This window comes from Vulpes lagopus, chromosome 2 (genome assembly GCF_018345385.1).
Source record: "Vulpes lagopus strain Blue_001 chromosome 2, ASM1834538v1, whole genome shotgun sequence".
Taxonomy (NCBI): domain Eukaryota; kingdom Metazoa; phylum Chordata; class Mammalia; order Carnivora; family Canidae; genus Vulpes; species Vulpes lagopus.
This window is the reverse complement of record NC_054825.1, coordinates 113,142,725-113,156,594: the sequence shown is the minus strand read 5'-3', so window position 1 is coordinate 113,156,594 and position 13,870 is coordinate 113,142,725. Positions and strand designations below refer to the sequence as shown.

At 48.2% G+C, this 13,870-nt stretch overlaps 1 protein-coding gene across 3 annotated transcripts in view; it reads right to left on the bottom strand.

Moving 5' to 3' along the window:
* The window catches only part of SMOC2 (SPARC related modular calcium binding 2), a 161,319-nt gene that overhangs the window by 25,333 nt on the left and 122,116 nt on the right, over positions 1-13,870 (bottom strand). For all 3 annotated transcript variants that reach the window (XM_041746022.1, XM_041746023.1, XM_041746025.1), the window contains exon 9: positions 13,393-13,475. In XM_041746022.1, the coding sequence (XP_041601956.1) occupies positions 13,393-13,475 (83 nt within the window). The remainder of the gene's footprint in view (positions 1-13,392; positions 13,476-13,870) is intronic.

Genomic DNA, 13,870 nt, shown 5'->3' with positions numbered 1-13,870 from the left:
CCCAAGCAGCGTAAGGAATGCACCTCTTTAATGGGATGAGGCTTCATCTCCTGGACTCATACTTTGTCTCTGGTAGGGCTATTTGAATGATTTCTCCAATTACTAAAGCCACAGACTGTTGATTTTTACTGCTCTGAGCGAGGTAGCTCTTATCTTAACAAAGCCTGCAGACCATGAAAGCCAGATCGATGTCTTCACTCTAGTGTCCAAGAAGGTATATGACCGGCTATTAAACATGTAAACACAGAATTTACTTCCTCCCCAGAGAGCTTCTTGCCTCCTGCAGTGAGAAAACCCAGAGCTTGTCTGGCTGCCTTCTCTGCACCCATAGGCTAGCCTCCCCGGCCGCAGAGCTGCAGTGGGTGAGCCACAGCTTGCCAAGGGAGAAGTCATACTCATCTGCCCCAGGGCCCAGGGTCACAGAGGGCTCAGCTCTCAGCCAGCCTTTGCTGTGTGTACACCCTCCACACTCCAAGGGAATGGAAGCATGCCAGGAGGTGGCACACAAAGCCAAGTGGCAAACTTAAGGCCAACTCCTTGCTTCTACATCTGAGCCTGTGCTATTTATTTTTGACAGGTAAAGAAGAAACAGCAGGAAAAATACAACCACAAAACCAAATGCTGTGATGAAACTAGAAGCCTGATATCACAGACGAGAGCATGAGTCTAGTTCCAGAGGCACCCTACACTGGCTGTGTGACTTTGTGCAAGTCATCTAACCTCTCTGGATCTAAAGGTCCTCTCCTCAGAGCAGTGCCTGGACTGGCTGCTGTCCAGGCCAACACTCTGCTCTAGCATCCCATAATCTCTGCTGGGTGGAACCCAAATGGGCATAAGGGAAGTGAATCTCCTGGCCTATCACCCTCCAAGATCATCCTTCCAAAAGTGTGTTCATCATAAGCCAGAGACAGGGCAAGATCCCAGCCCACCCAAGGATGTGTAGTATTCTTGGTGTCCTGGGAGTCCCAGGTGTCAAGACAAAGCAGAGAGGACTTTGAATTAAAGGTGAGAAGACAAGGACTGCACACACAGCTCTACTCTTCACTGGCTCCCTTGACACAGGGTGACCACCTCAGTTCTGTTGAGCTAGAGGTGAAGTGGCCAATCAGTGCTGTTGCTGTTTTTCTCTAGCAGCAAACCCTACACAGGAGCCCCAGGGAAGAAAAGTAGGAGGACATGGAGGAAGGTTCAAACCATTTGTATTGATTTTGGTAAATTGAGACTCACTCAAATTGGATTTAGATGGTGATTATAGTGGTTATGGTGGTGGTGGTGGTAGTGATAATAGTGGTGGTGATGATGACAGCAATAATGATGGTAATGATGGTGATAGTGATGATGATGATGATGATGACGGTGATGATGGTAAGGTGATGTTGATTACTGCAATAATGATGGTGATGAGGTGATGGGGGGTTGGTGATAGCGATGGCAATGATGATGGTAATGATGGTGATGGTGACAACTGTATTATAGTTTTATTTTGGCTCCTTTAATCATAAATCACAGAAGACATTCAATATAGCCCACCTTATCATCCGTGCCAAACTATAAAGAACTTAGTTCCAATAAGATTCATGGAAATACGTGTGTGTGTGATTCTCACTGGCTTGCACATAAGCTAGATAGCTCACTATACCCCTGTGGTGAGGTCTCAGTAATACAGATTTGGGATATTTAATGTCACTACAGTCACCTACAAAGCACAGATAAAGTGACCTTCTCTCATGGGCCCTCTTCTCAGCTGTAAAGACTAAGAGAATGAATACACATAAAGCTTCTGCACTGGTGTCTCTGAATCCTCGATCAATATTCACAAGCACGAATGCTCTTGTGGCTTTTGGTGCTGTTGCTGTTTTGTCTTGGGCACCTCTGACTCCCCATCCACAACTCTGTCAGTGATTTTTTTTTAATAAAAAATTAATTATACAAAAATCGTCCAGGATATAATCCAAATTCCATAATAGGACCTGATTTGAATCCTGCCAAACCTCCAGCCTGTTTTCTCCTTTTAGAGTATCACATGGTGACCTCAGTCTGCTTCATGAATCCAGCTTCTCTGGCTTCATATATTTAAGGAATTTTATAGGAATGCCCCAAATGGTAGAGCCAGCAGATAAAGGGCTCATTTAATCCATATTCATTTATGTAAAAATTGAGCTAACTCCCATCCAGATACATATGCTGTGAAAATTAAAACCTTGTCTGTAGAGAAGGGCTTCTGAAAACACTGCTCTTCCCAGTGTTTACTAAGGCTGGCTGCCAGGACTCATTCTTGCCCAGAACCTGAGTAGTTCCTGCTTTCTGGGGTTGTCCTTGCTCAGAGGGGAGGGACATGCTCTCATGAGCCCCAGAATAACAGCTTCCACATCCTGAACTTCCTTCTTTATGGACCATGTGTCTTAGGTGCAAAAACAATCTGCTTCTTCTGAAAAGCATTTTGTATGTCAGCTGCTCCTTTGTGAAGGAAACTGTGTAGAGATGTTGACATCAGGAACAATGCCCTAAAGCAGACAGGACTTTGAGTTAATGGTGAGAAGACAAGGACTGCACACACAGCTCTACTCTTCATTGGCTCCCTTGACACAGGGTGACCAACCTCACTTCTCTTGAGTTTTAGAGGTGAAGTGACCAATCAAAAGTCATGCAGAAGTGGACTTTAGGGCTGGTGCATTCTGGAAAAATAGTATGTGCCAGTAGAATTGGTTCACTCGGCAATAGAAAGTGATGTCAACAAATGACATGCCATGACTAGGAAAAAAAAGGGGGAGGGTCACAAGGAACTAAGATATCCACAGGTATCTATTCGTCTGATGTCTGTTTTATTCCTTTCTTTGCTTCAAAAAATAATTCCTCCATTAGAGAAGTTACAAAGACAAAATTGCTATTCCCTTGTATTTGAATAAACAAATATACCCCTGTATAAGTAAAAAGTGATTATTATTTAATAGTACAAAGTGTTAAATAGAATATTGACCTCAACTGGACTCGTAAGGGCCTATCAAATGGTGCTACCAGAAGTGGTGTTTCACAGCAGATGATGTGTGTTTCTCAGATTAAAAAAAAAAAAAAATCAGAAATCTAGGACTTCCTGAATTTGAGGAACTTGTGACAACAGTGTCATTCTACGTCAGGCAGATTCTGAGACTTCCGACTCTGAGCAGAGACAGGTGCCCCAGATTCCCCCCTGGAAACAAGCCATCATACACTCCAAATAAGCGACTTACTTTAATAAACAAAAGCACAGAGAAAAAAATGGGTTGAGAACCCAACACTCTAAAGCTAATCTGCTGGAAATCACTTTCAGAAGATTCATCTCAGGGATTTCTGGAAGTTGCCTAATGGCCAAAGGTCAGTCCATTTATCCTTTTCTGTCAGAGAGAGAACCATTGATCTTTCTGAAGAAATTGTTCTTGATTTGACAAGTCAGGAGAGAGCTAAGAATAAAATGAAATCATCCTATCAGGGAAAATATTCTAGAAGTTTCCATGGCCTGCTGTTATTCATTATAAACGAGGTTTTGAAAGTTTCCTACCATCGTTGGTCATCTGGGAGTGTCCCAGTAGCCCAACACAGAGCGTGTGTATTTGAGCGCTGTGGTCTCGGTTGGTCCATGGAAATTCTTAGAGAACTGAGTTATCCGGAAGAATTAGACTCAATTTCTACCGTCAGCCGTGCCATTTTCATTAGTTGGGTCTGCATTCTATAAGTAATAACCCTGTGCTCTGGCCGATGTCCAGCTTTGGTTGGTCTGTGCCTGTGTGCATTTCCTTTGGGTTTCTGGGAGAGAAGCAATTTTTCACCCTGATTCCCCAGCCCTGCTCGGCATCGGTGCTATGGCATGGCCCAGAGAGACCTGTGTCCAGCAGCACTGCCCGGGGTGTGAGAGGAGGATTCCTGATGTTGGCACAAAACCTGGAACAGAGCTTTTAAGAATGATGCCAGGACATTTTCAGTCATTAAGAGGAAATTTTATCATGCACCAATCTCTGTTTCCTTGATTTTCCTAATTGCTTATCCTGTTGCAGTCTTAAGCTCATCAGTTCAGGGACAGCAAGACTGCAATCCTGACTCCCGAGCCAGAGACTAGGCCTAAGCATCCCTGCACCCCCAGCCTGCAGCACGGGGCCCTCTGCACCATAGGCACACCACAAACATTCACTCACAAAGCTCATGAAGAAGGGGCTTCTCAGTTATAATAAGAATAGAAAACAGAGAAGGCACAGTGCAGTTGTGGTGTTCTGACGGGTTCTGGGCTTGGAAACGTGAGGACACGTGAGGACAGTAAGACTCGGGGACAGGCTGGGAGGGAGACAGCGGGTGGAAGGCCCTCTCGTGGCTTCCCTGGTGAAGAGGGATGAGCAGAGCACACGCAGCTCCTCATTCCAGGCCTGCACGCCTGGCGCACCAGGACCTGGCCTTGCCGAGCATGCAGCCCGTGTGAGAAGCAAGACTGACGGGAGGCACGAGACGACGGTGCGCTTGGGAAGGGTGTGCGGGGAGCCAGGGCCATCGGCCAGCCGCTCCAGGGACGACGAGAGGTGCTGAACACGGCCAACCAAAGCTGCACCTGTCACAGGAGGCAGTCTCTGACCGCGGCAGATGCCAAGTTGTACAACGGACGGGTTCCTGGGGAGAAGCCTGACTGCAGACCCCAGCCCTGAAGCACCCGGACCCTTTCAGAGCCACTGGGGTGGTGGGAACCGTGCCATGTGCCACATGCCATGAGAATGGGCATGCAAGTGATCCCGTGTCCTGGTGGCGCTTCGATCTGGCCAGGGCACAGGCCCGATACATGCAGATGAGCCACGAGGGACGCCTACAGTAATAAAAGTGAGCTCTAGGCCACTTAACAGTGAATCCGTTATTTTCCAATGTACACCACACTTGGGAGGTTTTTAAAGTGGTGATTTGGGACCAAACTGCTTATCATAGAATAAGAGTTGTTTAACAACAGATTTAACTTACTGAATGGTGTTTGAGAACAGTCTGTCCTCCTCGGTTATTCAAACTGTCTGTGAACGCTTGCTTACACCATTAGTGAATCTGGCCGACGCCTTCTCATGATGACCAGGCATCTAACCTCATTCCCTCTCTCCTCTGCAGAACCACCACTTGCAAAGTAGCAGAGGCCAAACCGATCTGGATTGTACCATACTAGTATCTCGGACAGCATTCCCCTCTCGCCTGAGAGAGTTTATTTAAGATCAGATTTCTTCTCAAAGAACCGTAGATGCGGCAGTGTCGGGGGGGCCAGGCGTCTGCGTGCGCCCCCTGCACCAGGTGAGGCCAACACTGGGGGCTCCGCTGTTTGGCAAATGCCTTCATGTCTTGAAATGAAGATATGTATCATGCTCTTGCATTGGGAAGCAAGAAATCAGCTTGGACACTGCATTTTAGAAATTTAAAACTTCAAAAAAAAAATGTTAAAAAGCTGACCTATCTTTTTAACCATCGATGGGTGTGATTCTTCCTCCTAAATAGTTACATCCCAGCCAACCAGGGGAGGGAAACCTGTCCATTTTCTTGGATGAGGAATACCTGAGTGGATTAACTGTATCAGATCCGAGATGGTGTTATCTCCGGTGGCACGAAGTCACCGGCAGCCAGGAGGGGGTGGCCACCAGGTGAACGCCAGCCTCGAGCGATGCAGGTGCACACAGGTGTGAGAGCAGCCCCTCACTACGTCACTCGTAGGCTTTGAGACCCGTGTGCCTCCTTTCCTGGAGCAGAGGATTAGGTGAGACTTGAATATGGGCTCTCCAAGGGGAGGAGGGGGAAGGCGTGGGGTTGGCCCCAGTGGCCTCGCCTCCGGGATGTGCGTGCGTGCGTGCCCCTTCGGCTTCTGGTAGCAAGGGGCCTGCGTCACCAGCAGCAGCGCTCAGCGGATCGGCCTCTTCCTCGCCCCCCCAGCAGCTGCCGGTGTGGACCAGGGATCCAAGCCCTGCGGGGAGGCCACTTGGAGCCCCGGCCAGGGAAGGAGGCCACGCAGAGCCCCAGAGACTCAAGACAATGCACCGTTGAAGGGGAGGGGGCACGTCCAAGCAGCTGTGAGGCTCTGGACAGGAGCAGACGTGGCTTCAAATCAAGTTCTCATAAATGTCCACCTGGAAGCACATGAAAGACGTGGTCTCTCTGCCTTCCTGCAGTTTGTAAACTCCATTTTTATGTACAGATTTGCATGCATAGACCTCTCCATTCGCTCCTGGGTGCAGCCTGGCACCCAGGAAGCCCCTCCTCATGTTCTGTGGCTCAGCCAAGGAATAGCCTTAACACTCAGCTGTCGAAGTATTAATAAATGGAAAAAGTGCCCAACACCTCCCTGTATGTAACTTCAAATTTCCAGCTGACCTTTATGAGTCTTTCCTCTGCGTGCTAAAACCAAAAAAAAAAAAAGGAGGAAGAAGAAGAAGGCTTTGCTCCTTTAACTTGTCTTTATTTGTTCTTGTTTTATTGTGAATGAGTAATTCCCACAATTTTCCACCATGTCTCCTCCAGCTTCTCCTCGTCCTCTTAAAATGGAGAAAAAATATCAACTGAACTAAATAAATATCCCAATAAAAATCTCACAAAGAATTCAGCCAAGTGTAACACAATTAGGACCGTTTAGATCTTGCCTTGCACATGCCTCCTGCCACATCCAGCATCCCATCCGCTGTCCTCGTAAGCAACGGTACAAGCATCCTGCTTTTCACAAGTGTGCGATGTACCCCCTTGGCTTTTAGGAAACACCTGCATGAGAAGCTGTTTTCAGGGGCGCCTGGGTGGCTCCGTTGCTGAAGCATCTGCCTTCGGCTCAGGTCATGATCTCAGGGTCCTGGGATCGAGTCCCACACGGAGCTCTCTGCTCAGCAGAAGATCTGCTTCTCCCTTCCCTCTGCCCCTGTGCTCTCTCTCGCACTATCTCTGTCGGATAAAAAAATAAAATCTTAAAAAAAAAAAGCCATTTTCACTAACGGAAGGTGACCTGGAGAGGGCAAGGTGAGAGAAAGGAGACACCTGCCCTGGTGCCCAGTGTTGGCCTGCAGCAGGCTCGCTAGCCAGCAGGGAGGCAGCGCACACCCAGCACGAGCTCCTGCCCCAGAGGCCACTGCAGCATCTCTACCTCCAGCCGCAGGTGCCAGGCTTTGTCTGGGCACCTCTGGGCTTTATCACACATATTTTGTGTGTCCGTTAGAAAACATGTCCTAAGGTATCAATCAGAAAAGCCAAAGGCAGGTGAGTTTTTGGGTCTGGGAACGCTCAAAAATATTTCCACATAAATTAATAGTAATAGCTTCCTTATACCATTTGGATTAACAGATTTCACTGGGACGCTCTTCTCTCTGGTAGCAGGCAAAGCTGAACTATATAAAGGCCTCATTTGCCACATGTCCCCGTGTCCATCGGTGCCTTGCGGGTAATTCCCTGAAACCCATCTGTGAGATGGAACCAGCATCTTGGGATGTCCCTGCAGATGCCGTGTCCTGATGATTGCACGCTCTTGACCACCCACCCCCCTTGTCCTGAAATTCCTGCCTCACCAAGGCTTTAGGATGGAAAATACATGTGTGATTTTTTTTTTTTTTTTACATGTGTGATTTTAACTGAATTTTTACTCATTGTATCCTCTCCTAAACCCGGATCTAAGGGCCCATTTATTCATCACACATCCTACAAAATGCAATTTCCTTTTAAAGGTTTAGTATTCCTATTCACCTACAAATTTAATTTCATATTTAATCATCAAGCTCACTGGTCAAAAAACAAAATAAAGAAGCTCAGATCTCTCTCCCAAGCATTGCTACTCAGTCCCCTGCCACATCCAGAAATGCAAACCCAAACTTTGAGTGGAGTTGATGAGCATGAATCATTCACAGTAAGGCCAGCAGACAGCTCTTTAAGGCAAAACACCGTGTTTCCAAGAATGTCTCTCACACACAGTGCTGGCATGCTCACTGCCCATCCCGGCCGGGCCTCTTAGCAGGCAGGTGGCGGGACGCCTGTCTGTGCAGCTGCTGAGCATGGATGGGGCTGGACAGATGAGCCACCATGGGCACAGAGCGCATGTGGTGACCCTGAGTGAGCCACGGATGCAGGCGTAGAGAGCTTTCATCTAAAACGAAAGCTTTGTTCCAGCTAAAACTTAGCAGATGCTTGTCTATGACTTCGGTATTTGGTACAAAAATCATAGAAGCTGAAGTTTTTAATGGGTGAAATATTGACCTCTTATATCATCTTTGGAAGACCCTTGAAGGCTGTGAGGCCCACTCTGGAAAAAGGGGGTAAATTGTGGAGTTCCGGGGGTCCTCAGTACCCGTACAGGTGCTAGGCTCACAGTCCAATTGCCTTTCTGGTCAATGGGGCACAAGCACATGGCACTGCATTCATTTCAGGCGCATGGAACAGCGAGATCCCACAGTCCTGCACGGCCCTCACAGCTCACCATGTAAGCGCGTCACCATCTGTCCTGTAAACTGTTACAGGTTTACTGCCGACACTCACTATGCTGTACTTCTCATCCTCGTCGCTTATGTATTTGGTACTGGAAGTTGGTGCCTCTCCATCCTCTTATCTACTTTACCCACCCCCACTCACCTCTGCTCCGGTGACCAGACTCTTCTCTGCGCTCAAGTCTTCTTTTCTGTTGGTCTCTTCTTTTCTTTGTCTTGTTTCTTCAATTCCACATATGAGTGAAATCATATGGTATTTGTCATTCTCTGTCTCTCTTATTTCACTCAGTATCATAAATATATAAAGAACTTATACAAGTCAACACCAGAGAAACAAATAATATGATTAAAAGTGGGCAAAGGACCTGAACAGACATTTTTCCAAAGAAGACATACAGACAGCCAACAGACACAAGGAAAGATGCTCGAGTTTTGGCGAGGATCCAGAGAAAGGGGAACCCTTGTGTACTGCTAGTGGGAATGCAAATGGGTGCAGCCCCTCAGGAGAAGAGTGTGGAGGGTCCTCAGAAAGTTAACAGAACTATGACCCAGCAATTGCACTACTAGGGATTTACTCAAACAAAATGAAAACACTAAAACACTAATTTGAAAAGATACCTGCACCCCTATTTTATTGCCACATTATCTACAATAGCCAAGACATGGAAGCAGCCTGTGTTCATCCACAGACAAATAGGTGAAGAAGAGGTACGTGTGCATGTGTGCACATGTGTGCACTCAAACACACACACACACACACACACACACACACACACACACACAGTGGAATATTCCCCAACCATAAAAAGGATGATGTCTTGTCATTTGTAACAAGTGTAGATCTAGAGGGTCTAATTACCTTTTGAAAAATATCTTGTGCTATGCACAAGGCAAGGTAAGGATCATTTTATGCTACTTTAGAAAATCATAATTAAAAAAAAATAGAGTAGGGCTAAAATATTGCTTGAGGGATGTCTGGGGGCTCAGCGGTTGAGCATCTGCCTTAGGCTCAGTGCGTGATCCCAGAGGCCCAGGATCGAGTCCTTCATTGGGTTCCCTGCATGCAGCCTGCTTCTCCCTGTGCCTGTGTCTCTGCCTCTCTCCCTGTCTCTCATGAATAAATAAATAAATTTTTAAAAAATCTTTAAAAAAATATTACTCAAAAAATGCAGGCAGGGTGCTTTTAAGGTCTCTAACGGAATCCGAGATTCCATTATACCTGCAATCACTGGGGACTTTAAGAAAGGAGATTTTTGTCTCTGTAGACTTGAAAAGACCCTGTATTGTGGCTTCCCCTGCTCTTGGAGGTCTTTGAAGGGAGGGACCCCCATCGCTGGCAGGTGCTACACCTCTGTTCACCTCTGCTTTACCTGCATCTTGTCCCTGCAGCCGGTGCAGGCATAACCTCTGGGGGTCTCAGGGGGCACGGGGTGGGTCTGTGTATCTCCTCATGCTCGCAGGAGCAGAAGGTATGCTCTTCCCTTTACCAGGTGGCCAGGACTCAGGGGTCCAGCCAGAATAATGGATTCTATCCATCGGGCCATCCTCCCCCCACGTTACACCCCAGGTATCAGACATTCACACCGCACACCTTCCAATCAGCAAAACCACCTGCTGGGCTAATTCCACAATATCCCTCAGGACAGAGCAGCCAAGAGGCTTTGTGTATGAAAAGAAACATGGCCTAGTGTCCTTCATTGACAAGCTCTTTTCAGCATGGGAGTGCCTCCTGCGAGCTCCATGCCAGCTGGTGGGGTCCCGGACGGCTCGAGGCCACCTCTTGGAGGACATGAGGGTAAGCGACACCAGCACACAGTCCGTGTACCCCAGATGCCACGTGAACACATACCGTGAACCCTGTCCAGCAGACAGGAGCCCGGGACAGGTTCCCTAAGAAGCTGAGTCCTGGCGGCCACACAAGAATGGGGAGACCCCAAGGGAATGGAAAAACCTGCAGCTCGCCACTGCTCTCCCACAGAGGTGAGAGGCCTTGGGAGGCCCAGAGTCACGGGCAGAGGCTGGACCTCGGGGGGCCTGAGGGGAACACGGGTAGGCTGGACCCCAGGGGCCCAAGGGGGACACAGGCAGGCTGGACCCCAGGAGGCCCAAGGGGGCCACGGGAAGGCTGGAGCTTACCAGGACAGAATGAACCACAGCAAACTTATAGACAGGAAAGGCAGTGCTTCAATGTCTTTGTTCAAAATTCCTACCATCCTGGGAATTTACCTCTGTCAGGACACATGGCGGGTCTTGTAGGGAAACTCATGGAATCAAAGAGCCCAAATCATGACCCCATTCTCAAAGGGGACCTGTTGGGGGGATGCTGATGCCCCCCACAGTAAGACGCTGGCTGTCATCTCGTGAGGGCTGAGCAGTGTCCTAACCACCCCATGGAGGGCGGGCAAGGCATCTGACAGCCAACGAACCCTCCAAACCAGGGGGCCACTCATGAGACAGGTATCAGCTTGGCTTGGAAAGTAAAGGGCCCTCACTGGCCGGGACTGAGAAAGCTGCTGAAGATGAAAACTGTACCTTCTAAGAAGAAAACGCTTCGGCCTAAGTGTGGCTTGAGTGTGTGCCCACCGGGCTGCCTCCTCCTCCCCACCACCAACAGTCTCTGTCCTGGACTCGCTTCAAGACCTACTTGTTTCTTTCCTAATAAGGATAACTATCTTCAAAAAATCAAAATGATGAAGTGGTCATGAACGGTACCAAGCTATACCAATTATACGGTTTGCAAAAAAGTGGCTTGTGTGCCTGGAGACTCTGGTTTTTATTTAAGGGATGGGAGAGGAGGGGCACCTCGGCAGGGACAGCTGAATAATCCTCCTCCCGCAGGGACCGAGGGGCAGACTCTCCAGCTGGGGTCGTGCCTCCTCACCACGTGTTCCCTGGCCCACCGGACCTCACCTCTGACAGCCCGACCAGCCCACAAGACACCACTCGTGTTTCTCAACTGGATGAGCAGCCGCTCCCATGAGCCAACGACCATTCCCACCCTTATATCAAGAACCAGGTCTCATATTTAACGGGTTGGGTCTAACCATGTAAAGAGCCTCCCGGCAAGGACACCACCAACAGGAGGAAACAGGATTGTCTCCTGTCATAGCACCTTTTACTAACAAACCGAGAAGCTATTCTGGATGTTAATAAATGGACTGGATGTCACAATGCAAAACTCACAGAGCTTGACTTGGAAGTAATACAGTTTTGTATTGTCCAAAAAGAAAACGTCAAGAGTGTTGGACCCCTAGCAAAAAATGGACTGTTTGACGTTCATGCAACAGATTAAGACCAGCTACAAACGGCAAACATTCACGGAGGGCTCTCCGTGCACCACGCACCTGTTAGATTCATTACTTCCTGTGAAGAAAAATCTCATCCACCAGTGTTAAAGTCTGACTTCAGAGGGAAGAGACTCCACCAGATGACGGAGGGAGAGAACTCCCGTCTGGTCCAAGAACATCAGGGAGCAATTCGGCTTCGCACTGAGCTCCTTCTCAGGGTAAGACATCATGTATACAAACGGTGCTCAACTAGGAATTCGTGTGGTGCTTGTGGTTGCACCTACATGACCTCTCCTTCCCTCTCTCCCCATCCCAAGAGGCAGGAAGGAGAACGGTCCATGAAACACAGAGCACGTCGACCACACAGAGTCACAAAAATCACATCTCCCATAGACCCCGTGAGCCTGCATCGAAAGGACGTCACAGGAGATTGGGAGCTGGGAGATGGCCCCTCTTGTGAACACCCCAGAAACACCGAAGGTGACGGGTAGAGTCGTCTTCAGGTAGGAGAGTTGCCTTCATCCTGCTCTTCCTCTTCCTCTGTCTTAGCTACTTTCATTCCCAGTGTTGCTGAACGATAGAGACGTGTCTGAGTGAAACCCTAGTCATTTCTATCTTTGTTCATAAAGAGGAAAATGTCTTAGAATTTAAAACCCTCTTTATCGAGACTAATGCAAATAGAGCAAGAGCCACACTTCTCCAAGCGGAATTTATCCGAACTTGGTGTAAGACCAAGATCAAACATGTGCTCTGAGCTAAGGACGTTAGAGAATGATTTTCACGGTCTCTGGGGCATTGGCTAAAAACACACACAATCTGGAGATATTTAAAAGAAAAAGAAAGAGAGAGAGAGAGGGAACCAAAATGAAATAGTGACTAGCTTTGAAGCATCTTACGGATGCCATCAAATTCACCCCATGATGTCAGAGCTCTGTCTCTAAACTCCTTGATCTCACGAGATGAACCAATTGTGGGAACCTTGCTGGCCGGGCCCCCACACTCGATGCCGCCACTCTTAATCCCATGTAAATTCCTGGAGGGACGTGGGGTCCACCAGAGGCTTTAGGTTTAACTGTTGAAATAATCATTTTTGGTGTATCATAAACACTTATGTGCTTTTTTGATGAAAGACAACATCCATAAAATATTTTCTTGTGAACGTACTTTTAATAATTATAAGATTAAACTCGCTGCCTCTGTTTAATTTGGAATACTTCTTTGTAATTAAACTCACTTGATACAAAGACTGAGCTCATGTTTTGTTAAAACCTGGACTTCGGCTCCTTGAACTATTGATTCAATCCAAAAGGAATGCCAGAAAATGACATTTGAATTACTGCTTTCTTTTAGGTAAAGGAATTAAAGGATCCTTTTGGTTTAGAAGATCTGATTTTAGGGGGCATAGTTTGCTTCTCTGAAATGCTGGCTCTTAGGCTTGGCAGCTCCAGGGTAGCGGTCACAGGTGACACGACCTGCACGTGCCGTGAGCGTGCTCCCTGGGGTGCCCGCGCGTCTGCTGAGCTCAGAGCCCTGGGAGGAGGCTCACTGGTCGACTGCCCAAAGGCCCTTGGCCACAGGGAACAGAGCAGGAGACATTCTTTCTCATCCTAGACCTGCAAACAAGCTCGGAGCTGTGGTGGGTGCGCTTCAAGCAATCCTTCCCTTCTACTCACCTTGGAGCTGGCGGCCCTTGTATAGATCCCTGGTTTTGGTTGGGTGAGCCCTGGCTGTGTTGTCACATTTCGGCTGTTCGTACCTACGAGGAGGGCAAGAAAGGAAACGGGGTGACGCCTGGAAGAAGATGCCTTCTTCTGTTTATCAGGTGCTCCTGCAATGGTGCCCGCCCTCAGCCCACAGTGTATCAGCTGCAGCGACCTCTTCAGACTTGTGACCTTTTATGACCTTTGTGACAATTTACTATGGTAAGCTTATTCTTCACGGTCAGTAGGAAGGGGCACCCCGCATAAGGCTCTGCCCGTCCATCACTAGTGGCCACCGAGCACCACCACGTCCTCGCCTCCAGGATCCGACGTGGCCCAGAGGAGGAGAGCGGAGGAGAGGAGGGCCAAGTGCCCCTGGGTAAGGGAGGCCAGCGGGTGTGGCCCGGAAAGATGTCTCAGAAGGAACCTCAGAAGTTTAGATTTACCTGTT